At 43.5% G+C, this 24,199-nt stretch overlaps 1 protein-coding gene across 1 annotated transcript in view; it reads left to right on the top strand.

Annotated features, from left to right (window-relative positions):
• Positions 1-24,199, top strand: part of SLC4A5 (solute carrier family 4 member 5) — a 124,317-nt gene that overhangs the window by 84,190 nt on the left and 15,928 nt on the right. The window contains exons 11-17 of the mRNA XM_063139273.1: positions 2,104-2,259; positions 3,565-3,739; positions 6,807-6,940; positions 8,415-8,686; positions 20,275-20,336; positions 22,761-22,961; positions 23,149-23,262. Coding sequence (XP_062995343.1) covers positions 2,104-2,259; positions 3,565-3,739; positions 6,807-6,940; positions 8,415-8,686; positions 20,275-20,336; positions 22,761-22,961; positions 23,149-23,262 — 1,114 coding nt within the window. The remainder of the gene's footprint in view (positions 1-2,103; positions 2,260-3,564; positions 3,740-6,806; positions 6,941-8,414; positions 8,687-20,274; positions 20,337-22,760; positions 22,962-23,148; positions 23,263-24,199) is intronic.

Raw genomic sequence — 24,199 nt, 5'->3', positions numbered from 1 at the left:
CAGGCAGGCATGTGGCTTTTTCTTCGGTCACAAAGTAGTTCAATTAAGGGCATGTATTTTTATGTTATTCTTGATGTTTTGTGTTTTATTTTGTTTCAATATAAGTCATTCTGAAAGTTCTGAGACTGAAGAAAGAGATGTCTACATGTCTACATTACAAATACATAGTTTTTTTAAATAATAGATTTATAAATTAATAGATGAACTAGATAAACTTAATTTTAATTCAGTAAAGTTTAATAGATTTTTATTAAAAAAAACAAATTCAAATAAAATTGCTCAACGTGTCGGTACAATTCAAAAATATGAACAATCCTATGCACTTAGTCTGAGTAAACATGCATAGGATCATGCTAATAGAAACATAAAATTCAGCAACAAATTTTACAGCCAAAATATCTTTAGCTTGATCAATTTATGATATGATACACCAATCAATACTGTATCTGTTTTTAAACTGTTTTCTGTTATTCTTATATATATTGTCAATATTTCCAGTTGGTCTACATTCCATATTTGATTTAATCATTCCATTGTAGAAGGTAATTAATTCGTCTTTCATTAGCAATTATTAATCAGTAGCATATTTTATGTATATATCATGAACTCATTTAAGTCGCCTAATAAAGTTGAACCCCAGGTCCAATGATAAATTATATCCAAAAATTTCATTAATGTATACAAAAGGCTTCAATAATAATAATTTACCCCAAAAGCTTTATTAACTGACCAATTCGAACAAATACACGTAACCAGCATTAGAGGAATTCAAAGAACTGGATCCAGATTTGTGCTGCCTCAGCTACACTGCGAGAAGTAGACCCCTCTCTCTCCCCCTTCCCACGGCAGCCCCCGGGAAACACTGCAAAAATAGTGTCATTAGATTAACCACTGGAGTATTCTGACACTGTTCATCTCATACCTTTATTATTTATCATGTGATGTATCTTAACTGAAGCCAAGGGCACCTTTTTACCATATATATATCTCACAAAATATTATATTCCTACTGCATATGTACTGATTGTTAGAGCTACAATCATGCTATTTCCATAATTGCAATGATCTTACTTAGAAACATTCTTCATTATACACAAACAGGAAATTCAAACCTGAAATGCTTCGAGCTAATTTCCCTACACAATATATTTCATACTTTTATTACTGATTTAATACATGGATTTTTAATATCCAGGTTAATTTTACCTCTATGTTACCATGAGAGATATTAAATGGGAAATCAAAATTCTACAATAACTAAGATTTTCCATCATTTTCTGAAATCTACTACAATATAGAACTAAGTTGCAAAATTTGTTAAAGATAATCCACTATCCTCACAGGGCTTTTTTTTTTTTTGGTAAAGTTTTCATTAAAATCAAGATGCTTTTGTGTTTCATACAAACTCACTCAATGTTCTTTGTCATGGCAACATTTTTTTCAATAATTTAAATGGGTACATTAGTTGCATATGAAGGCTACAATCCTAAACACACTTATTAGGGAGTAAAAGGCTCATTGAACATAGTGAGACTTACTAGGTTTACATGCAGATGTGTAATGTGGATGTTTTACATGGAATTTAGTTCATGATTAAGATCCCTGAGCCAGTTATTTTGAATAATTTGAATTACATGCCATCTTCTTCTTATAATGTGAATTGGATTGTCTGTTCATGTGTATAATATAATATATTTATTGCACCTTGATATGTTTACAATTAGCAGTTTATCTGAGAATGTTGCTTGCCTTAATTGCATTTATCTTTGCCCACGAGCAAGAGTGCATGGCTAAATCATCTTGGGATTCTCCTCCCTGGTAAATAAGAGTTCTTAATTTATCCGAACCTCTGGAAATCCTCAGGCACCTTGTGATCATGTAAACAAATGTCTGCAATTTGGGCTAAGCAATGTTGCACTCAAAACAGCAGGGCCAAATCTGCACCAAGCAGCATATAACACTTTGAAAGCAGCTTGAATACGGTATATGGAATGTGTCAATAATCCCAACGGTTGTCAATGCCTTTATAAACCGTTATAAAGCAGTAGTGTAGATCCTGCCTAGGCTTAGGCTTGCTAACCGTTCCTGCCCTTTTCCCCCTAGAAAATCTGTGTTTTCACTGAGTGAAGCAGGACAGATGAATGGCACAGCTGGTGGTGCAGGAGGAGGCAGTGGCGGAGGGGGTGGTGGGGGCGGCAGCGAAGATGAAGAGATGCCAGCTGTGCACGAAATTGGAGAGGAGCTCATCTGGACTGGAAGGTAAGCGAAATCTCTGTACAGAGCAACCATAGCTTTTGGGGTGGAGGGGAAGCACTCGATATAGTTCTGCAACTGAAGATTAGGGATGTCCTTCACTGGAAAATCTGTTTCTTTTTTGGCTTAATGGAGTTCCGTGGTATATACAACTCACTTGGCATTTATGAGCTGGCTGAGGACTGTTCCCCAAACTCTGGGAACTTTTTTTTTTACACATGGGGGGCGGAATTACAGCCAAATATGCACAAGCTACAGCTTAATTGCACAGGTTATGCAAATTCACCCGTAATTTGCAAATTCAGCTGCAATTTGTGCAAATTGCCCAGAAATTTGCGCAAATTGCAAAACTTTCCACAAAAAATGCGTAACATTCCCAGAAAATCCGTAAACAGGTCCAACTCACTGCAGATGGGAACTGAAACAAAATCCAGGGGTCCAAAACTAGGAAAACTCATTTTTCTGCCATCCCTACTGAAGACAGTTTCCAAAAATAAGAATGGATCTATTTGTTTGAAAAAAACATGTGGCACAAAGACTGTTGGCCAAACTAGATCTATGGCTGCAGATCACTGTATTCCCGATCATGTAAAAAATAAGTCTGATAGTAAAGAGCAACATGGGCCATAGAGGAGGAGATCTCTCTTGCCTTTCTGCAATCTGTCCTCTAGCCTAGGTTCCCCACTATTCCTTTCTAGCCATGTCCACTTCCAATATTGGAGCCAGGCAAGAGTGGAAAAAAATCCCTCGGCAGGATAGATTGCAGGGAAGTAATCCACACTCCTCACCCTTTTGGGCCTCTCTCCACTGCTTTCTACAAGACTAAGGCAGATCCAGGTTTAAATGCATGAATCAGCCACTATCATGCCTAGTTTGGCCCTGTGTTGCTTTAGAACTGGGGAACATATCCCTGAAAGCTTACCCAAATAAAATTTGAATTAAAAACTCCTTAGCTCAGGGAGAGTGAGCATGTTAGGCCTTCAACCTGACATATCCTTTTCTATCTTCCTGTATTTGTTTCTGGGGGGAGGTTCCCAAAAGGCAGTTACCAGGACGGTAAGATACGCTTGTGATACAGATGGGCACCATGGCTGGGGAAATCTAAGAAGACAGAAAGCAAACAAAATGTGCACATGTAGCGCCATGTGCCCCCTTATGGCCAGCAGAAGCAGAATACATGGAGTGAAACAGGAAACCTGTACAAAATGCTCTGCTTTGCACAACATGTCTGCACCCCCAGAATGTGACTCTTCTGGACACAGAATGTGTGGATTCCCTTTAGTGCACATCTTTGCCTGTTGCCTTTTCCAGGTTTTGCGGTGGTCTGTATTTGGATATGAAGAGGAAGCTGCCCTGGTTCCCCAGCGACTTCTACGAGGGCTTTCATATCCAATCAATCTCTGCCATCCTCTTCATCTACCTTGGCTGCATCACAAATGCCATTACATTTGGCGGGTTGCTGGGTGATGCTACAGAAAACTACCAGGTAAGTCTGGGTAAGACTGGAGCTGTGAGAAACAGGCAGGCCGATAGCATCGCTAGAGATGGGCTTTCTGTCTGAAAGCTTTTGGCTCCTGATACCTCAGCATTTAAGGGGTTGAGGGTAGATCGGTTTTGATGGCCTGCACAAAATTAGCAGCTATGTTGAGTACCTAACGGGGCTTCTGCTGCAGTTTGACTGTAATTTTCCAGACCAAAAATCCTACCCATCATGCCTCCTACCTTGGTCTTTAGTGAAGGTGGAGACAGATGTGATAGAAAAAGAGGGCTCACTTCAGCCACGTTCCTTCCCAGCTTCACCATCTGAACAACAGATGTACCAAATCAAACGGTATGTCTGCTGCCCATCTTGTTTCGTTCTCCAGTCTTCCAGCAAGCTCTCCGCCTTTCTAAAACAATGTTTAAAGTGCCACATCAACATTTGACTCTGTACAGGCAAACATAATTTGAATGGCATGCCTGCTTTAAAAGCACTCTTGCCACACCTCTGCTCAGCTGGACAAGGCTCAGAGGGGACTCGTCCTTGTACAATTTGTACAATCATAAAGCAAATTCTCTCCCTTCTCGGGTCAGGGCTGTCTACAACATTGATTGGCTGGCCTTTGTGTCAGTCACAAAGCCTCCCTCCCTGTGGGAAATCACTGTAGGGAAAAGTTGAAGGAAATAATAATGCAAATAAGAAATATTTGAGCAGGTAAATATGCAGGTGCTTTTAGGGGGGAAACCCCCAAAGAGTTGCTACAGAGGGCTGAGGATAATCAGCCTTCATTCAGGAACAAGTGCATGTGCAGGAAGAAGCAGAGTTTGCCAGACAGCAAAACAATGACAACCAAACCAGAATCTACCCTGGACCCTCTCCTGTTTCAATGTATCTCTATGCAACCTTTATCCATCAAACTTATCTTGAGGGGTATTATTTTTATAAACCCTTTATTCACTATACCAGTGAATTAGCAGAGTAACAGCGGTTCTTAACTATGAAAGTCAGCAAAGACCAAATTAACTTCAAGACAGAGTCTGTTTTGTTTGGTACAAAAATAAAGTATTTTACTGATAGAAAATAACACAGTTTATGGCAATACAAATTTACACCAACATACTCACATACTTGGTCATACACGTTACAGCAGGGCTCACAGCAGCAGAGAGAGAATATTTTAATCTGGTTACAAAGTTCCAAAACTCTCTTTATATACACTTCCCTGAACAAATGATGAAACCACTAATTGGCAATGGCAAGACAATTAGACTTTTGCATCATCCCAATAATTCAATAAAGTCCACCTGCAAACTTGACCTTTAAGCTGATTGACTGATGCTGAGTCTTCAGTTTCTTCCAGGTTTTGCAGACTTGTACAGAAATATGGAAATCACAAAAACCAGTCCTAATCCAGGACTTCAACAACTTACATTTGTTGCCTTATTAATTTCTAAAAGGCAAGGTAACAATACGTCTAGGGCAGGATCTACACTACTGCTTATAACGTTTTATAATGGTTTTGACAACTGTTCAGGCCCAGGACACATCAGATATACTGTTTTAAAAACGATTTTTAAGGTGTTGTATCCTGCTTGGTGTAGATCTGGCCTATGATTGAGGGCGAGAGGTTTCTTTGTGACAGCACAAGTGCCCTCTCCCATCAACACCATCCAGAGCCAGCTTCTGCTGAAAATTTTCAGAACGTTTATTTTACAGAGTGCCGACCTAGAGAGGAAAGCTACATTTGGACTGAACACCATTGAGACCATTTCCAGACCATCCTTGTTGCTATAAATAGAATCATAGAATAGCAGAGTTGGAAGGGGCCTCTAAGGCCATCGAGTCCAACCCCCTGCTCAGTGCAGGAATCCACCTTAAAGTATCCATGACAGATGGTTGTCCAGCTGCCTCTTGAAGGCCTCTAGTGCCCACAAACTCCCTAGGAAAGGTAGGGTATCTTCACCAAAAATGTTTCCAGTATCAGAGGCAGTTTCCATTGTCGGAGCCAGTAAGCCTATGTACCCCAGTTGCTGGGGAACAAGGGTGGGAGGGTGCTCTTGCCCCATGTCCTGCCTCGTTGGTCCCTGGCCGATGGCTGGTTGGCTTCTGTGTGAACAGAGTGCTGGACTAGATGGACTCTCAGTCTGATCTAGCAGGACTCTTCTGATATTATTATGTCTGTATTTCATAACATGGTAGTAGTGGCTCATTATCAAAAGATGAGGGACTCGCACCCCTCCCCCAAGATATAGGCATATTTTAAACTTTTCCAATTTCAGAAAGGAATTGTGTTAGCTTGGTGCAGCAGAAACAACCAAGAGTCTTGTGGCACCTTAGAGACATTGGCTATGAATCGGCTGTGAATCCATTTGTAGTTACTTTCGGGTTTCTCATAGAATTAAGATCCCAGCCCTGCACGAAAAATGTTTCCTTTCTGCTTTTCTGCAACATAACCTCTAGGTGGCACTGTGGTATAGCTGAATAGTGCAAAGTGAAAAAAGCTGTTTCTTTCACATTCATAATTAAATTCCACATTTTCCCTGCTCTAAAAAAAATTTTCCTGAAAATGTTGGTTAGGCACGTAAGCAAAATTGGAGGGTCAGGATGTCATCTAAAAATCCAATAAATTACTATAAGTAGAGAATAATGAGCCAATGATAAATGCCTTGTATAGAAAAAGCCTAACACATTTATTCTGTCAGAGGCTTTCATTGACTATAGTCTACTATTAGGCCACAAAAGAGAAATCCCTTTTAAGAATAAGGCAGGATACATTTTGCAAGACTGAAGCCTGTGTGTGTGCATGCGTATGTGAGAGTATGGATGCATTTGTCTGTGCTCAACTTGCGTGTCTGAATATAACAGAGGAACCATGCAGTGTGTGCAGGACAGGCTGGGACCCATCTGCTACCAGGTGGACCCAGAGTTGCACCATGTCCTCTTCTGGCCCTCATGACTGTGTTCCTTATCTGCTTGTAAATGGTGCCTTGTTGGACAGTGATTAACACAAGACCTAAGAATGCTCATAGCCATGTGGGTTTCTCTCCCCCCACCCACCCCACCCTGCTTGCAGGGAGTCATGGAGAGCTTCCTTGGCACAGCAATGGCCGGCTCCGTGTTCTGTTTCTTTGCTGGGCAGCCCCTCATCATCCTGAGCAGCACAGGGCCCATCCTGATCTTCGAAAAGCTGCTCTACGACTTCAGCAAGTAAGTGAGATGATTGTTGCACGATAACCGGCAGAGATCATGTGGGCAACCTGGCTTTTTTCTCGCTTGAGCAGAAATGGTCACTGTACTATTTCACACCCTCCACCACAGCAGCCTCCACCTCTCCGGGTATTAAATGGTGCTGAATAAGTTATTGCTGCTCTCAGTGGAGGCTGGTGGCTCCGAATTCGGTGGCACTGTGAATCCATTCTGGGTTTTAGTCAGAACCAGTTATAATTCTAAAGGAGCTCTCCAAGGAGTTGAACCCCAACACCAAAATGGCTTCAGCACCTTGGATAGCTTCTTTAGAGTTCTGGCTGGTTCTGATTAATACACAAAATGGATTCACAGCCCCAACAAATTCGGAGCCACCAGCCACCTCGGTCTGTTATATATTTAGTTGATCTTTTCTGGAAAAAGTGCAGAAAAGGGCAACTAAAATTATCAAGTGGCTGAAGCGTCTCCCTTATGAGGGAAGGTTACAACAGCTGAGGCTGTTTAGCTTGGAAAAACAACACAGTAAGTTCACATTTTCTATTCAACCTTTTCGTGTCATTTTTTTAAAGGGAACTCTCATGGCCAGAACATTAACAATGCACTATGTCAAGAGCCAGTGTAGGATGAGGCCATTTTAGCGGAACTGAACGCAGCCTCTAAAGAAGAAGCTTAAGCCAATGTGTCACAATGCAGAACTACGTAGGTGGCGTCATCTGTGGGTTTGGACTTGGGAGCAGAGACAGGACATTGGCACAGGCGTTGCCTCTGCCGGGCCTGCAAAGCGACTATATCATTCGACAGATTTTTAATTAAGGAAGTAGAAGAATATAAAGAAAGAGGGAAACAATTAATCAATAAAGGTGAAGGAGAAAAGGGGTCTTTCTATAAACTTATTCTGCAATTCAGAGTGAGCCCTTTAATAATACAGTAATTACAGCAAAATTTACATGTTTACTTAAAAGTAAACCCATTGTGTTTAGTGGGGAGTACTCCCAAGTTTGTGTGTATGCAATTGCAGCCTTAGACATGACATCAATAATCCATATCTGGTGATACCACTGATATTAATGGGATAACTGGCTTTTTCCCATTGGCTGTGATACATATTTTTGCATATGTGAGCAAATTTATCACATCTCCAGATCGGTTTCTTCCACTTACAATAGTATCCTAGAATCGTTTGAAATCACATAACTTGTCATTTCATTAAACAAGTCAAAACCACTTCTGGGAGTCGGGAGTTCCGGGTTCTAGTCCCCACTCGGCCATGGAAGCCCACTGGGTGACTTTGGGCTGGTCAGCTACTCTCAGCCCAACCCACCTCACAGGGTTGCTGTTGTGAGGATAAAATGGAGAGGAGGAAAAAAGGTGTGATACAAATGCAACAACACCACCAATAATTTCGTTTTGTATTTCCATATAAAGATTAAATGCATTTTTTAAGTAGTCACAACTTTTTTCTGTTCCCCAATTTCAGAGGTAACGACATTGACTATATGGAGTTCCGCCTTTGGATTGGCTTGCACTCTGCTCTCCAATGCCTTATTCTGGTGGCTACAGACGCCAGCTTCATTATAAAATACATCACACGCTTCACAGAGGAGGGGTTCTCCACTCTTATTAGCTTCATCTTCATCTATGATGCCATCAAGAAGATGATTGGAGCCTTCAAGTATTACCCCATCAATGCAGACTTCAAGCCAGACTACGTGACCATGTACAAGTGTGAATGCATTGCTCCAGACCCAGGTGAGTACAAGGCCTGTGTCCCAGGGCAAATGGGCTGTGTTGCCATCCATCCATCACTCCAATAGCTGCACTGTGTTGCTGATGCTCTGCAGTGAGATGAAATTATTCTTGCAAAGAATTCTGATAGGTCTTTGCTAAGGGAAGCTCATTTGAGACAGAAGAGACATCTCCCGCTGTATTCCTAAGGGGATCATTTGGGGGTAAGGACTGCTTTTATGGAGAAAGCTCCAATAAGAACCCACAGATACGTTTCAAGCATCCACGGACACTTAAAAAGGGACCTCATTTAAAAGAAAGTGGGTACAAATCTCTTGGTAATGTAACTTTGTAGTAGCCTGGGTAGAGCTTGAGTGTAGAATGAATACAGATACAGTGATACAAGTAAAAATTAGGTTTATTTAAGGCTACCAGCTTTAAAAAGATGGGGGAAAGGTAGGGAAAGGTCAAAACAAAAACATTTCTGGCTGAATACTACCTGGCTCCCTAGTGATGGTGGGCCAGGAGGCTTCCATTCTTAATTTCAGAGGAATCAAAGTGAAAAAAATCACTACATTCCAAAGGAGGATCAGAAGCTAAAACAAAGGAAGCTGGAAAATATTGCCTGTTAAGCAGGAATTTGTTTGCTCACATCTGAGGAAGTCCCAACATCACCTTTAGAACGTCTCTGTGTTAAGAGAAATTGCATTGTTTACCAGGGGCTGTTGTGCTTCCTGGTTCTTTGGTGTGATTGATATGGGCTGCATTACATGGGAGGAGATTGGCAACAAGGAGGAAGATCCTGCTGCTTTCCAGGCTCCTTGAAACAGCAGACATGTTTGGAGGGAGTGCTTCCCTCCCTTCCTGGAGCAGTGGGGCGGGGAGTCATGTGCCATAAGTCTGCAACCCTCAGGGAGGCATTTGACCCTCTCCTCCCTCTGATAGCAGGGGAAATCCTGCCGTGACAAGTTTATAACGCAAGGTCAGCTTTACACACTGCTGATTTCGCACCATTAGGGAGGTTATTGCAGTTGATCTTCGATTTTTTTAAAAAAGGAATAAGGGGGGAACCACGGGAGATGTCCTGTTTGTTTGCAGAGTCATGTAATCCCCCTGGAAACATCCATGAGTGCAGTATAAATAGCTTGTTTAGAGAAGCCCTTAGTATGAGATCATCAGATCTTCCTTTCTCTCTATTGAAGAATAAATCTTGTACCAGAAGGAACTCTGAACCACAACGACCTTATTATAACAAAAACAGTTTACCTGGAGCAGGGGGAGAAAATCTGCCTAGAAATAGGATGATGGGGCCTGAAACATTTTGTGCTGTTCTCAGGAAGACAGATACCCAGCAGTCCCAGAAAGAAGGCAAAGCTTCTTCAGCCATCATGAAAGTACTTCACACTAACACTCTTTGGATTACAGGCAACAGAGAGAGCTTCAGCCATTGGGCGGTATAGAAATGCAATCATTTATTTGTTTGTTTTATTACATTTATATACCGCCCCACAGCCGAAGCTCTCTGGGTGGTTTACAACAATTAAAAATGGTTAAAAGTATACAAAATTTAAAAACCATCAAAAACATAAAAAACAGTATAAAAACAACAGTATCCATTTAAAAACAACAATTCTGGGGTCCATTAAAAACGAACTTAACGTTGTTAAATGCTGTTAAAATGCCTGGGAGAAGAGAAAAGTCTTGACCTGGCGCCGAAAAGATAACAACATTGGCGCCAGGCGAGCCTCGTCGGGGAGATCATTCCACAGTCGGGATAATAAATAAATAAATAAATAATTTATTATAATACATAAATAAATAATACATAAATAAAACAGAGAAAGATATTTGAGAGAGATGTTGGCCAATTACAAACTCCCTGTTTACACAGGGTGGAGACATGACTCCATGCATGCACTATTGGGGCCATCCTGCTATTCAGCAGGGTGAGAGAGGAAGAGACGTTGGCAGGAAACGGGGTTTGAGGGCCTTCTAAAGTGTTGGCCTTATGGGGGACAGGAAAAAATCCCATGTGGACTGCTCTCTTTGTGCAGCAAAATGTATTTGGCTTAGCATTATGCACTGCAAAGCTGAATGCACATCTGCATTGAAATAAGTCTTTCAAAATGGAATTGTTTGACCAAACTTTTCAAGACGCCCCAAGGCCATATAAGCTTTATGTGTAAGAAATATGTACCTTTATGTAATATAAAGCTTAAATATGTAAGCTTTATGTACCTCCTCCCCATAAGATATTAAGGCAGATGAGTCAAAAGTATGCTGTGTGTATCCTGAGATCATCTACTCATAGAACAGTTGGGCTGGTACGGCAATTGAGTCCAACCCCCTGCTCAATGCAGGAATCCTAAAGCATACCTGATACCTTGAATGCTTCAAGTGTGGGAGAGCTCACAACCTCCGTAGGTCATTGGTTCCATTGTCATACTGCTCTAACAGTCAGAAAGTTTTTTCCTGATGTCCAGCTGGAATCTGGCTTCCTGTAACTTGAGCCCATTATTCCGTGTCCTGCACTCTAGGATGATCGAGAAGAGATCCTGGCCCTCCTCTGTCCCACCTGGCCCACCTTGTATTCAAGGTGAATACCTTTCAAGTATTTGAAGAGTGCTATCATGTCTCCCCTCAGTCTTCTCTACTCCAAGCTAATCATGCCCAGTTCTTTCAGTCTCTCTTCATAGGGCTTTGTTTCCAGACCCCTGATCATCATCATTGCCCTCCTCTGAACACGCTCCAGCTTGCCTGCATCCTTCTTGAAGTGTGGTGCCCAGAAGTGTGGTGCAGTACTCAAGATGAGGCCCAACCAGGGCCGAATAGAGGGGAACTAGTACTTCGCATGATTTGGAAGTTATACTTCTATTAATGCAGCCCAAAATAGCTTTTTTTTTTTGCAGCCACACCACACTCTTAGCTCATACTCAGCTTGTGATCTGCAACAATTCCAAGATCTTTCTCACTTGTTGTATTGCTGTTCCAAGTATCACCCATATTGTAATTTGGTTTCTTTTTCCTAGGTGTAGAACTCAGTGTTTATCCCTGTTAAATTTCATTCTGTTGTTTTCAGCCCAGCACTCCAGCCTATCAGGATCACTTTGCACTTCTGTCTTCCAGGGTATTAGCTATCCCTCCCAATTTTGAGTCATCTGCAAATTTGATAAGCCTTCTCTGCACCTGCTCGTCAAAAATGATTAATAAAAATGTTGAAGAGCACTGGGCCCAGGACTGAGCTCTGCGGTACCCCATTCATTACCCCCTCACCAGTTTGAGATGGTTCCGTTGATAAGCACTCTTTGAGTCCGATTCTGTAGCCAATGGTGGATCCACCTAATAGTTATTCCACCTAGCCCACTTTTAGCTAGTTTTCTAATGAATGTCATGGGGCACATTGTCAAAAACTCTGCCAAAGTCAATATATATTATGTCCACAGCATTCCCACAGTCCAAAAGGAAGGTTACCCAATCAAAAAAAGAGATCAGATTAGTCTGGCAGGATTTGTTCCTGACAAATCCATGCTGGCTTCTAGTAATCACTGCATTGTTTTCAAGGTGCTTACAGACTGACTTCTTTATCATCTGCTCCCAAAATTTTCCAGGGATGGCTGTCAAACTGACTGGTCTGTAGTTCCCAGTTTCCTTCTTTTTGCCCTTTTTGAAGACAGGGACAACGTTAGCCCTCCTCCAGTCGTCCGGCTCCTCACCCGTCTTCCATGATTTTGCAAAGATAGTAGACAGTGGTTCTCAGAGTTCTTCTGCCAGTTCCTTTATTACTCTAGGATGCAGTTTATCAGGCCCTGGAGATTTGGACTCATTCAAAGTAAGTAGGTGTCCCTTGACCATTTGTTTATCAATCTCAAACTGCAATCCTGCCCCCTCAACTTCTGCTTCACTTTCTCCAGGGGGGTCATAGACCCGCTTTTGGGAGAAGACTGAGGCAAAGTAGGAATTGAGCACTTTTGCCTTTTCTTTGTCATCTGTTGAGTAGTTGAACCACCATTTCTTTCTTCTGTCTTTTACTATGCACATACCTGAAGAAAGCTTTTGTTGCTTTTAACATCCCTTCCTAACCTCAGCTCATTCTCAGCTTTAGCCTTCCTGACACCATTCCTGCACTTCTGTGCTACCTATCTTTACTCTTCTTTTGTAGCCTGGCCTTCCTTCCACTTCCTATATGTGTGTGTGTGTGTTATTTTCAGGTCATCTCTAAGCTTTTTGTGGAGCCACACTGGTTTCTTCTGCTGTCTTCTATTGTTTTTCCTTGTTGGAATTGTTTGTAGTTGTGTCTTTAAGATTCCCATTTTTAGAACTTACCACCCATCTTGGACTCTTTTTCTCATTTGGTTCACTTGCCATGTCTTACTTATTGTGCTGGGTTTATTAAAACTGGCTTTCCTAAAATCCAGCATACGAATATGACAACACTAAGCTTTTGCCCCCCGATTTACCTAATTAAATTTCCTCACAAAAGAACTTCTTTTGGCAGCTCATCAGGGCCGACAGAGTTGTGCTCCAGTCATCCTGCAGGGGAAGAAAGAGTTAAAGGCCTGCATGCTAGGGTCTCAATCTGTGTAGTGACATGTCGTCTGGCCTTGTGAAGTCATATTCCATAGCTCAAGGAATAGACATTCTGTTTGCAACATTGAATCCCTCTGAAAACTTTAGGAGTACTGGAAGCATTCTAGCTTCAAAAGGTAACAAAGCATGCATGACATAATTTTGCCTACAGTTGTTGACATAGACTTTAATATGACAGGAAAACCTTAATAGCTTTTGAACTGCTTCTCAGAATTTCACCAAACCCTGCAACAGCCCATGGCTTTTGGGTGGCTTGTTAACCATGGCAATAACCCCCTTGCCAGTTTCACATGAGACAGCAAGGATAATTGTGCAACCCACCCACCCCCGCCACGCAACCAGCATATGCAGCGGGGGGAAATAAGCCACCATGGCTTATTTTCCCTTCCAAGATGGCGTGAACCCGGTCACTGGCTTGGCAGAAAAGTTAACAAGCCAGAGGGTCAACCTGGTGCAGCTGTATTCTTTTCACCAAAAATAACGATGGCATCAAAAGGCAGCCATTTGGATAAATGCCAGTGAGCACCTTGCAAGCTGAAAGCCAAAGTCTTCCTGCATAGGACATTCCCATAATTAAAGAAAGTGACCACATCTTGTGTTTAGGTATTTCTTGTTAAGGACGTGACCAAAAATGTGCAAATGACAAACTGTAATTGATTAAAAAAAATGACATCAAGCAATGATGACAATGGAAAACGGGGGTGTTGGAGGAGTTTAATCCCTCCTCCTCTCTGCTGGAGGGACCCTACAAGGGCTTTGTGCATTTTTCTGATCCTCAGCCAAAGGCTCCAAGTTCATGCTAAATGTTCTACAATCTCGATGTGTCTCCAGTTACCATACTGGCATTTGCAAGATGTTTTCTTTCAGCATCATAAGGTATTTGGTACTACTGTTGCAAAGAGAGACCCTAAGAGTTATAAGGCCATCAGTGTCTCATTAGGAATATGAAACCAAATTCTTTTTTTCCAGAGCCATGATATACTCTTCTTTGACAGTGGCTGTATCATAATAGAAGGCTATTTATTTATACAGTCAGTTTGCTAGCTGCCCTTCAGCATAAACTTCCAAGGTGGCATACAAAACAATACAATAAAATACAAAAATCAAAGCAATAAAAACACATAGAAACCACAGAAGGGTCACTAAAAGCCAGCCATACCGAAAAATCACAATTACAGCAACTGTACAGGGAGCATTATGTATTTCAAAAAGTGTTGACTTTGAGCTTTATCACACCAGGGTTATACTGTGCAATCACTGTGAATTGTGTGCAAAGGACTCAGAAGTTTTTCACCTTATAATCTGCTTTGACTGAAGTACTCCCATGCATCCTACTTTAATTGTGCTATGAAGCCAAAAGAAGTGCAATATTTAGCTACCAGATTTCGAGCGTATCTTCTGAGCGGCCACTGGAGCGCAGGAACAGGATTTTAAAGAAAAAATAAACAAATGCTTACATCTGCGTAAGCTTTAAAGAAAAAGACATCAAAATTGGCACAGTAATAGATATTAAGGAGAGCTTTAAGCATACGAAATTTGAATCAGATTGGGTCATCCATTGATTTTTTTATGATTTTTTTACATTTCCCCCCTTAAACCCACTTCCTGGTATACAAAGGATCGCTGCTGCCTGGTAGCAGCAACTGTAGAGGATGATGCGAAGGAACAGGTATGTGGGATGAAGCTCTTTGTGCCTGAATGACGTACGGGTTGGTCCCAGGGGGTCTTTCCTGGGAACAGCCCCCCCCCTCCAGTCATGACCTGCCTATTATCCACACTTCTTGCCCAGTCTAAACTGGCAGTTTATTTGTTGCATTTATGCCCCACCTTTCTTCCTCCAAGGAAACCAAGGGGGTGAACGTGATCCTGCTGCTCTCTGTTTTAACTTCACAATAGCAGCCCTGTGAGGGAAGCGACTGGCTGAGAGTCGGTGACTGGCTCAAAGTCACCCGGGGAGCTTCATGACCGAGGGAGGGGGGCTACAACCCGTTTTGCGGCTTTTCCCGGCTCCGTGCAATTACTCGTGCGTAGCTGGGAGTGCTGCGCCCATCAGGGGCAGGATGGGGGGGAGCAGGAAAATCAATTTAATATTTTTAAAAAAAAACGTACCTTCACGCACAAGCGTTCACGCATGTTTAAACGTTTAAATAAATATGGCGGGCGCAATGGCTCTCTTCTTGAGTCGCCTGGCCTTACATGTCAACGAGGTGGGATCTCATGTTACTGACAACACGAGATCACCCCTCCTCCATCCTGGGATATCCTGTAGGTCTAGCAAAGGCCCGGGTCTCCCGAGTCCCATTCCCAACTTTCCAACCACTCCTGACTGGATAGAAAGCAGGGGAGATCTGGGGGGATTCCACACGTCGTACTGAGGACGCTTCCATGCACCCCCAGTGCAGCCCCAAAGCGATCATGTAGCTTGCCTGGAGAAGAGACGAGGAAGAGGCATCCTTGCCGCCGCCGCCGCCACCCACCTACCTCCAACCCAGCCGGGTCGGAGAGCTCGGCGGAAGAAGGCGGGGTCCGCCGAGCTCTCCGACCCGGCCGGCGAGGAGGTAGGTGGGTGGCGGCAGCAAGGACGCCTCTTCTTCGTCTCTTCCCCAGGCAAGCTACACGATCGCTTTGGGGCCGCACTGGGGGCGCATGGAAGCGCCCTCAGTACGACGTGTGGAATCCCCCCTGGTTTTATATTATTTATCTAAAACGCTTCCATCCCGCCTTTCCTCAAAAAGACTTCAGAGTGGCTAACAACAGTCAGTTAAAACAAAAAACAACAACAGTACCATAAAACTGCACAAATTAAGAGAAGCAGAGGGGAAAACAGGAATCGAAAGGATGTACAGCCTGGACGTAACCACTGCCTAAGTCACTGAGCCTAGGTCCATTTTCTCTAGACAGGGCCACAACTGGCAGATCAATAGAAGCTGAACAAAGCTGTTCTTAGCTACCCACATCACTTGAGCACTTAAGGATAGTGCCTTATGCTGAAGATACATTCTACTCTATATAGGCCTTACTGGTTCCAAGCATCACACATGAAAATAATCTTCGCTATTTCTAATCTGTAAATTACGCAGCGATTTATTATTCTTTCATGCCACATTTTCCCCCCCCCTTACCATTTGCCCTATGAAATAGAGCCGTGCATTGCCCAGGGCCACCCGGTCAGCTTCGTGGCTGAGCATGGCTAAGATTTGAATCTCCATCTTCTGGAACTCTGTTCACAACACCACGCTGGCCATTCTCATTTCGATGCATTACAGAAGGTGTTAATTCCCACATGAGACTAACCATCTGCCATTCCAACTGCAGCCAAGTATTTGAGTTCATTTATTTCTTATGAGCGTGAGGCTGTTGATGACCTCCACAACATTTCAATGGAGGAATCAGATCTGCCTGGACGTTCTTCTGTACGCATAGCTCTTATTTTCCCATTGAAATGAGTGTGACAGCCCACATACCTAAGAACTCTATGTGCAAGGCAAGAGCTCAAAGCAAAGGCTTTTCACAAGTGCCTTGTCTGATCCAAAGCAAGCTGACATAGATGACAATATCACATCATGAATACTGCAGTGATATTTGTAGGTAACTCCCACGAGCCCGCATTCTGCCCTCTGTAGCTGGCAGATCCATTTCCTGATACCCCAAAAGCATGGGTGGAATTTGGCTCATAGGTAAGAGTGCCATCAATTTGGCCTGAGCAATACAATCAAGATCATGTGATCTACTGGATAGCCAGAAAAGGAAAAGGAAAGGAACCTCTCGTGCAAGCACTTGAGTCATTGCTGACTCCTCGAGGGACGCCTGCTTTCGCAACGTTTTCTTGGCAGACTTTGTAGCGGGGTGGTTTGCCATTGCCTTCCCCAGTCGCAGTTCCCTTTCCCCCAGCTAGCTGGGTACTCATTTTACCCACCTCGGAAGGATGGAAGGCTGAGTCGACCTGAGCCGGCTGCCTGAGAACCAGCTTCCGCTGGGATCGAACTCAGGCCGTGGGGAGAGTTTCGGCTGCAGAAACTGCCGCTTACCACTCTGCGCCACGCAAACATCATGTTAATCATCAACATACAAAACGCTAGGGAGAAATTGTGCCAAATGCCCCTGTTGTGGAGGCAAACCAACGTCAATGGTCAGCAAAGATCTCAGCATGGTTTAAGATTCAGTTCTGGCTAGGATCCAGTTCTGGATAGCCAGAACTGGATCTTAAACCATGCTGAGATCTTTGCTGACCGTTGATGTTGGTTTGCCTCCACAACAGGAGCATTTGGCACAATTTCTCCCTAGCGTTTTGTGTGTTGATGATTAACATGATGTTTCCCCCATGCCTCTGCTTGTCCTGGATTGAGCCAGGTTGTCTGGGGAAAGACACCTTAATTTTTCTATTTTATGTTTCTACTCCAGGTGTCCGAAAATGGTATCAGATTTACGCTTATCGCTCTTCTTTATATTGAGAGTTTATGTTATAATCTCCTTTTGGTCCTCTTAATAATTTTTGTGTGTGCTAGTTATGATTTTTTATTACTGTAACTGATTTATACCATATTTGTCTCTGCTGCACACATCTATTTGGCTGCTTTCAATCTCAAGTGAGTATCACTTTATAAATATTAAAATTATTTAATATTTGATACTCGTACCTTTTTTGCTTTTAGTTATTACTTTTATCTCCACTTCAGTATACACAGCCTACATAAAGCATTTTCTGGGCCTTCTCATTTTTAAACAAACAAACAAACATAAGAATACAGCCAATGCTACAGAATTTCTTCACGTCGGGTAATGAAAGTATCACAAAATATGTCTGGTCCTGGAAAAACTGATGGTTGTGGAGAGAAACATTGTCATAGCCCTGTAAAGAAGTTCTGAATTAATAGCCACAAATGTTTGCTCAGTTTTCCTTTGTTTTCCTCAGTAGTGCAATGGTGATTCTGTAGCACCAAATACAGACAAAAAACTCTGATTCTAACCCAGCAATCACTTCTCCTTCATTAATTCTTTTAATTTATCCATGACTGGAAAGATTCTTGGAGAGGGTTGGGCCTCTTCAAATAACTCACATGATAATGCAACGGCAGAGCTTGGCTTACTGATGCCAGAATCAAATAGATATTTCTGTATAAAATACCTTTTGTTGAGTCATATTCAAACTGGTAAGAGTTATTTTCAGCCACCATTTTTCTTTTTGCCATCATTACCATTCTGTAATCCTGAGCAGAGCTGGAGCAGACACACAGGATCTATTGCAAATTAATTTTACTCTGTACAGCACCATGTACATTGATGGTGCTATATAAATAAATAAAATAAAATAATAATAATAATAATAATAATAATAATAATAATAATAATAATAATAATAATAATCTGCTGAAGTCCCTAAAACTAACTACCTCTGACCTCAAGCATTTTCTTGACCAAGGTGAAGCAGGCAGATTACATCTGTAAAGTAAGGATATTGATAACTTACTTGGGATCTTTGGCTTAACTGTGTGCAGAAGCACATCTTTTGAGATCCTCTAAAATAACAATCTGGAATAGAGTTGTAAATATTGGGGGTGGGGGTTAGCTGTTATATTCAGTGCTGGAGTTTGGAGTTTCTGTCCCTATATTCACATGAAAGCTAGCTTCCTTGCTCTCTCCCATTTTCTTCTGGAAAGGGTGGGTTGGAAGGGAGAGACAGAACCCTCTTCCTTGCAGTAAGAATCCAAGATGGCAGATGAGGAACTACTTCTAGAGAAGTTGCCATCCCACTGAGCAAGGATTTTGGGGTGTGGGTGGGTGCGCGTGGGTGTTTTCCTGTGGTCTTTGGTCAATAACTTCCAAAAGACTCTTACCAAAGGAGGCAACCAAACAAAACACAAATGTTGATTAAAAAAAATAAAAATAAAAAGCAAGTTATCAACCTTTATTATGAGGGAGCTGGGGGTTATTTCTTCTTCTCTGGGAGGCAAAGGTGGCAGTGCCACCTCCTGCTATCTCTTAAAAGCTACACTCTGTACCAAGTGGGTGTCTTGCGTATTTTGAACTGTGATCTTCCCAACCAGGAATGAGATAATTTTGAGGCAGAGGTAAGTAAACACAGAACAACCAACAGAAATCCCCCCACCCACCATTGACGATTACAGGGTATGGAGAATGTGTGTGTCTTGAAGAGCCATCTACATTCACCCACCTACTTTGTCCTCACAACAACCCTTTGAGGTAGGTTACTGAGATATCATGACTGGCCCAAGATCATCTCATGAGCTTCATTGCTGAATGGGGATTTGATTGTGTGTCTCCTTAGTCCTAGTCCAACACTGTAAGCACTACAACACACTCACTCTTGGCTGGAAGTGGCTGTTGTAACTTTGTATAGGTGCATGTTAATAGCTAACCTTGGTTAGCAGCCAGGTTGTCTGTCTAGAAAGAAATGCAAGGAGATCCAAAATGAAAGGTTGTCTGTCATGCAGGCCATAGAGCTTATCAGGTGCTTCGTTCTCAACAAGCTGAATGGGAAATTGGTACTCCACCACCTTGACACTCTCTAGCTACAGGAGAAGGCAAACTGGTTGCACCCAAAAGCTTCTGGCAAAGATCTAATGCAGCTTTTGGAAGCCCCCCATCCCTTGAAGGCCCAAGTGGGGGGCCACACGTGATGTTAATAAGGGAGAAGTTTCTGCTGGAGTTAGAACCAGGGCTTTGTACTCCAGCGTCCCAAACCTCTGTAATGCAGGCATATCTTACCTTGTTAACCTGCCAGAGGTCATTGTGATTCTCATATTATTCTCCCAAATTTAGTCAGATCTTTCTTGAGCATTGCAAGCTGCGTGCCTCGGGATGATGAGAATGTGCTGTAAACTGAATAGGGTTCCCCTCTGGAATTTGTAGCTAAATGTGAGTCATGGTTGCCCTTTGCCAATAAAATGGGCTTTTCTCAAAATAGTTCAAGCCAGTGGCTTAAGAAAGATTCCATGTCTGGAGAAAGACATTTTCTTAATATATTTTAATATATTTTTAAACCTTAACAAACTCCTTTTCTGCAGTGAATACAACATTGTTCAATGCTTCAGTTCCATTGGCACCAAACAACACTAACATTTCTGTGGTAAGTAGCCAGGATTCTTCCTTTTCCCCCTCTCTCTCTCCTCTCTCCTCCTAATAAAGAAACAAATGAACGCTATTATATGAGATATTTTGCCTGACCCGTTCCAAGAGTGCTTCAAGCAACATAAAACAGAATCAGTAGACTGGGGCTGCTTCTGACCTTACAACACTTTGTTTTCATTATAAAACCTGTGATGAGAGGCTTTTTCAGCCACTTAACATTGGGTTCAGCCCTGACTTGCAAAAGGGATCAGGAAAGTATACCTAAGTAAGTGCACCATCTTTGTCTGTTTATCAGTTGCACTGTATCCCCCCAGTTCTTCAAAGACTGCTGGCGTAACCTATATGGATAGGTGAGAGAGAAACCAAGAAATAGTGACTTGGCCAAGGCCAGCATCGCGGCTCAGAATGTGAGCTGTGAGTCAGGAAGGAGCCCTTTCAAATTTTGTACTGTCTACAAACTAGGGCTGTGCTCCATTCCGATTCAGATAGCGAATCTGGAGCGAAGCGAAAGGTGGATATGGATCAGATCGGGGGAGCTGCAGATCGAGGTGAAGTGGATCACCTCTATCCAGAGCTCCAAACGCAGATAAGGGGGAGGGGAGCTCACCTGGTGCCGCTGGCGCCACCGCGGTCCGTGCAGGGATGGCGGCGAAGCCAGGTAAAGGGGCAGGGGGGCTTACCTGTGTCCGTCACAGTCTGGCGCAGGCTTCAACTGAGGCCCAGGCCTCAAACCGGAAACAGGCTGCTTCCGCTTTGAGGCCTGGGACTCAGTTGAAGCCTGCGCCGGACCGCTATGGAGGCAGGTAAGTGGGGGGGGGGGTTACCTGGCTCCACTGCCACCACCGCAGTCCGTGTGGCTATGGTGGCGGGGCTAGGTAAAGGGGAGGGGGCTTATTTGGCCACCATTTTGGCCGCCCTTCCCCACTTACCTGCCTCCGCCATCCACTGCGGAGGCAAGTAAGTAGGGAAGGGGGGCAAAATCTCGATCCACCCCTCTGGATCTCACTTCATGGAGCGGAGTGGGGGAGGGTCGGATCGACCTGAAGCGGATCGGCCTGATCCGAAAGTTGCAGATCGGGCCATGAAGCAGTTCGGGGGGTCCATGCACAGCCCTATACTACAAACACACCATATAGACTTAGGCAAGTAGAATCATAGAATCATAGAATAGCAGAGTTGGAAGGGGCCTACAAGGCCATCGAGTCCAACCCCCTGCTCAATGCAGGAATCCACCCTAAAGCATCCCTGACAGATGGTTGTCCAGCTGCCTCTTGAATGCCTCTAGTGTGGGAGAGCCCACAACCTCCCTAGGTAGCTGATTCCACTGTCGTACTGCTCTAACAGTCAGGAAGTTTTTCCTGATGTCCAGCCGGAATCTGGCTTCCTTTAACTTGAGCCCGTTATTCCATGTCCTGCACTCTGGGAGGATCGAGAAGAGATCCTGGCCCTCCTCTGTGTGACAACCTTTTAAGTATTTGAAGAGTGCTATCATGTCTTATCCCAGAGAAATATGCAATAATTTCTTCTGGGAGTAAGCTCCATTGAACAAGGGGAGATTCCACACGCCATACTGAGGGCACTTCCATGCGCCCCCAGTGTGCACCCAAAGCGATCGTGTAGCTTGCCTGGAAGAAGAGACGAGGAAGAGGCGTCCTTGCCGCCGCCGCCGCCACCCACCTACCTCCTCGCCGGCTGGGTCAGAGAGCTTGGCCGAAGAAGGCGGAGTGTCTTCCGCCGAGCTCTCCGACCCGGCCGGCGAGGAGGGAGGTGGTGGGTGGCGGCGGCGGCAAGGACGCCTCTTCCTCGTCTCTTCCAGGCAAGCTACACGATCGCTTTGGGTGCGCACTGGGGGCGCATGGAAGCACCCTCAGTACGACGTGTGGAATCCCCCAAGGTAGGATAATTCCAAGTAAATATGCATAGGATTGTTCAGTAATATAAATGGGGGGGGGGGGAACCAAAAATTGAATGTTGACAACTGTTGCCACCTAGTGGATGTTTTTGCATTGGCCACACAGAAGATTCTTTGGTTTTTGTCGGGCCTAGAATCCTGAACCTGTTTTAATGGTGGGAGTTCATTCCAAATGGGCAGAGTATGAAAATGCATTGGTAAATTCCTCAAATAAATCACATGCTGCAAAATGATTCCAAATAGATCAAACTTGTTGAAGAAGATGAGATTATTAATTCTGATGAACTTCAAAAAATGTGCTCAAATTTCTAAAGCTGTATTAACTTTTACCTCTGTTAATACTGTTGTTGTTATTGAATGTATGATGTACCCTTCCCCACTAGAAAGCTTTTAACAGCGGCCCACTGATTAGCAAGTTTCTGTCTGTTGCGTTTCAGAGTTTAGTGGCTCTTCAGTATTATTGCTCAGCATCCTAATAATATTATGGTTTATTCTCTTCCACCTTTCAAGTACAATCCTATTAATGTAACAGCCTTGGACTGGACTCAGCTGAGCAAAAAGGAATGTCTGAAGTATGGAGGAAGCTTGGTGGGGAAATCCTGTAAATTTGTTCCTGATCTGGCCCTCATGTCTTTCATTCTCTTCTTTGGGACTTATTCCATGACATTAACTCTGAAAAAGTTCAAATTCAGTCGCTACTTTCCAACAAAGGTAAGAAACCACAGATGTGTCAAGCATAGCAGAGTGTCACTGAAATATCTAGCTCTCAAAAGCTCTAAAACCTTTAGTGGAAGGGTTCCCTTCCTGAGTGACCCGGCATGGCAGAAAATAATGCTGTTGATCCTGCTGTATCGCTCTACTGAACATGCTTTTTCCTTCCAACCCTGTGTACTTTTAGGTCAGGGCCCTGATTGCTGATTTTTCCATTGTCTTCTCCATCCTATTCTTCTGTGGAATAGATGCCTGTTTTGGACTGGATACTCCCAAGTTGCATGTGCCCAGTATAATTAAGGTTCGGATGCCCTGTGGGTTTTGACTCTCACTCTTACCTTTTAATGTTCCTCTGCTCAGTTCCTTTACCTTCTTCGTCCATCTTCTACAGCCTCAAGGGTTTATTGCTATCATTTATTTGCTTATTCCATTTCTATACTGACCAACAGCAGAAACTCTCTGGGCAGTTCACAAAACAAAACGTCCTACTTTGGAATCAGCACTGGCTGGCCCAATTATGAGAATAACAACCAGTAGTCAAAATGGACTTGAGATAGACAAAAATTGATTTCTGTAAGCTGCCTTGGTGGATCCCAGAAAGGCGGTATAGAAATACAATAAATAAATGACAGTTATAGATGGGGTATAAGTGGATCAGTGTGCAATCTGAGATGTACACCCACCTCAGGATTTCAGTGTATAGAAATTGCTGTAGCAGACAACGTTCAGATCACGCAAAACAGATTGTGCTTAAAGAGGGGAGGGGGCAGGATGTTTTAGGCCTGCCTGATTGAAACTAACAGGACTGGCACCAGGTTTAGCAGAGCTGTCAGCGGTGGCGAATCCTCCCAGGATGGCAAGGTCAATGGTGCAGCTAGTGCTGAAGCACCCTCCGTGGATGTCAGCCGCTCCACTCAACTCGCCTTGCCTCCTCTCCTCTCTGCTCCCCTTCCCTGACTGTTGGGGTGAGGTGTGGGGGCATCAGTGCGCCCAGCCATTTTGCCTTTCCCTGTGATGAGAGAGGCGGGGAGTTCTGTGCCTCTCAAAATGGAGAAAGGAGCTCAGCTGGTGCTGAGAGGAACAGCCTCTGCTGTCAGTGCTGGCTGAATTCCCAGCTTTGTGCAGCCTGCGTCATCCCCGTGGAGATGGCATGTACCCTGCAAGCAGGCTCAGCCAGTGCTGGGAAGGGTGGGTGGCCATGTCCACGCTGTGATCTCCAGTCAGAGTTCGGAGATAAG

The sequence above is a fragment of the Elgaria multicarinata genome, chromosome 12 (genome assembly GCF_023053635.1).
Source record: "Elgaria multicarinata webbii isolate HBS135686 ecotype San Diego chromosome 12, rElgMul1.1.pri, whole genome shotgun sequence".
In the NCBI taxonomy this organism is placed as follows: Eukaryota; Metazoa; Chordata; class Lepidosauria; order Squamata; family Anguidae; genus Elgaria; species Elgaria multicarinata.
This window is presented reverse-complemented; position numbering and strand designations above follow the sequence as displayed.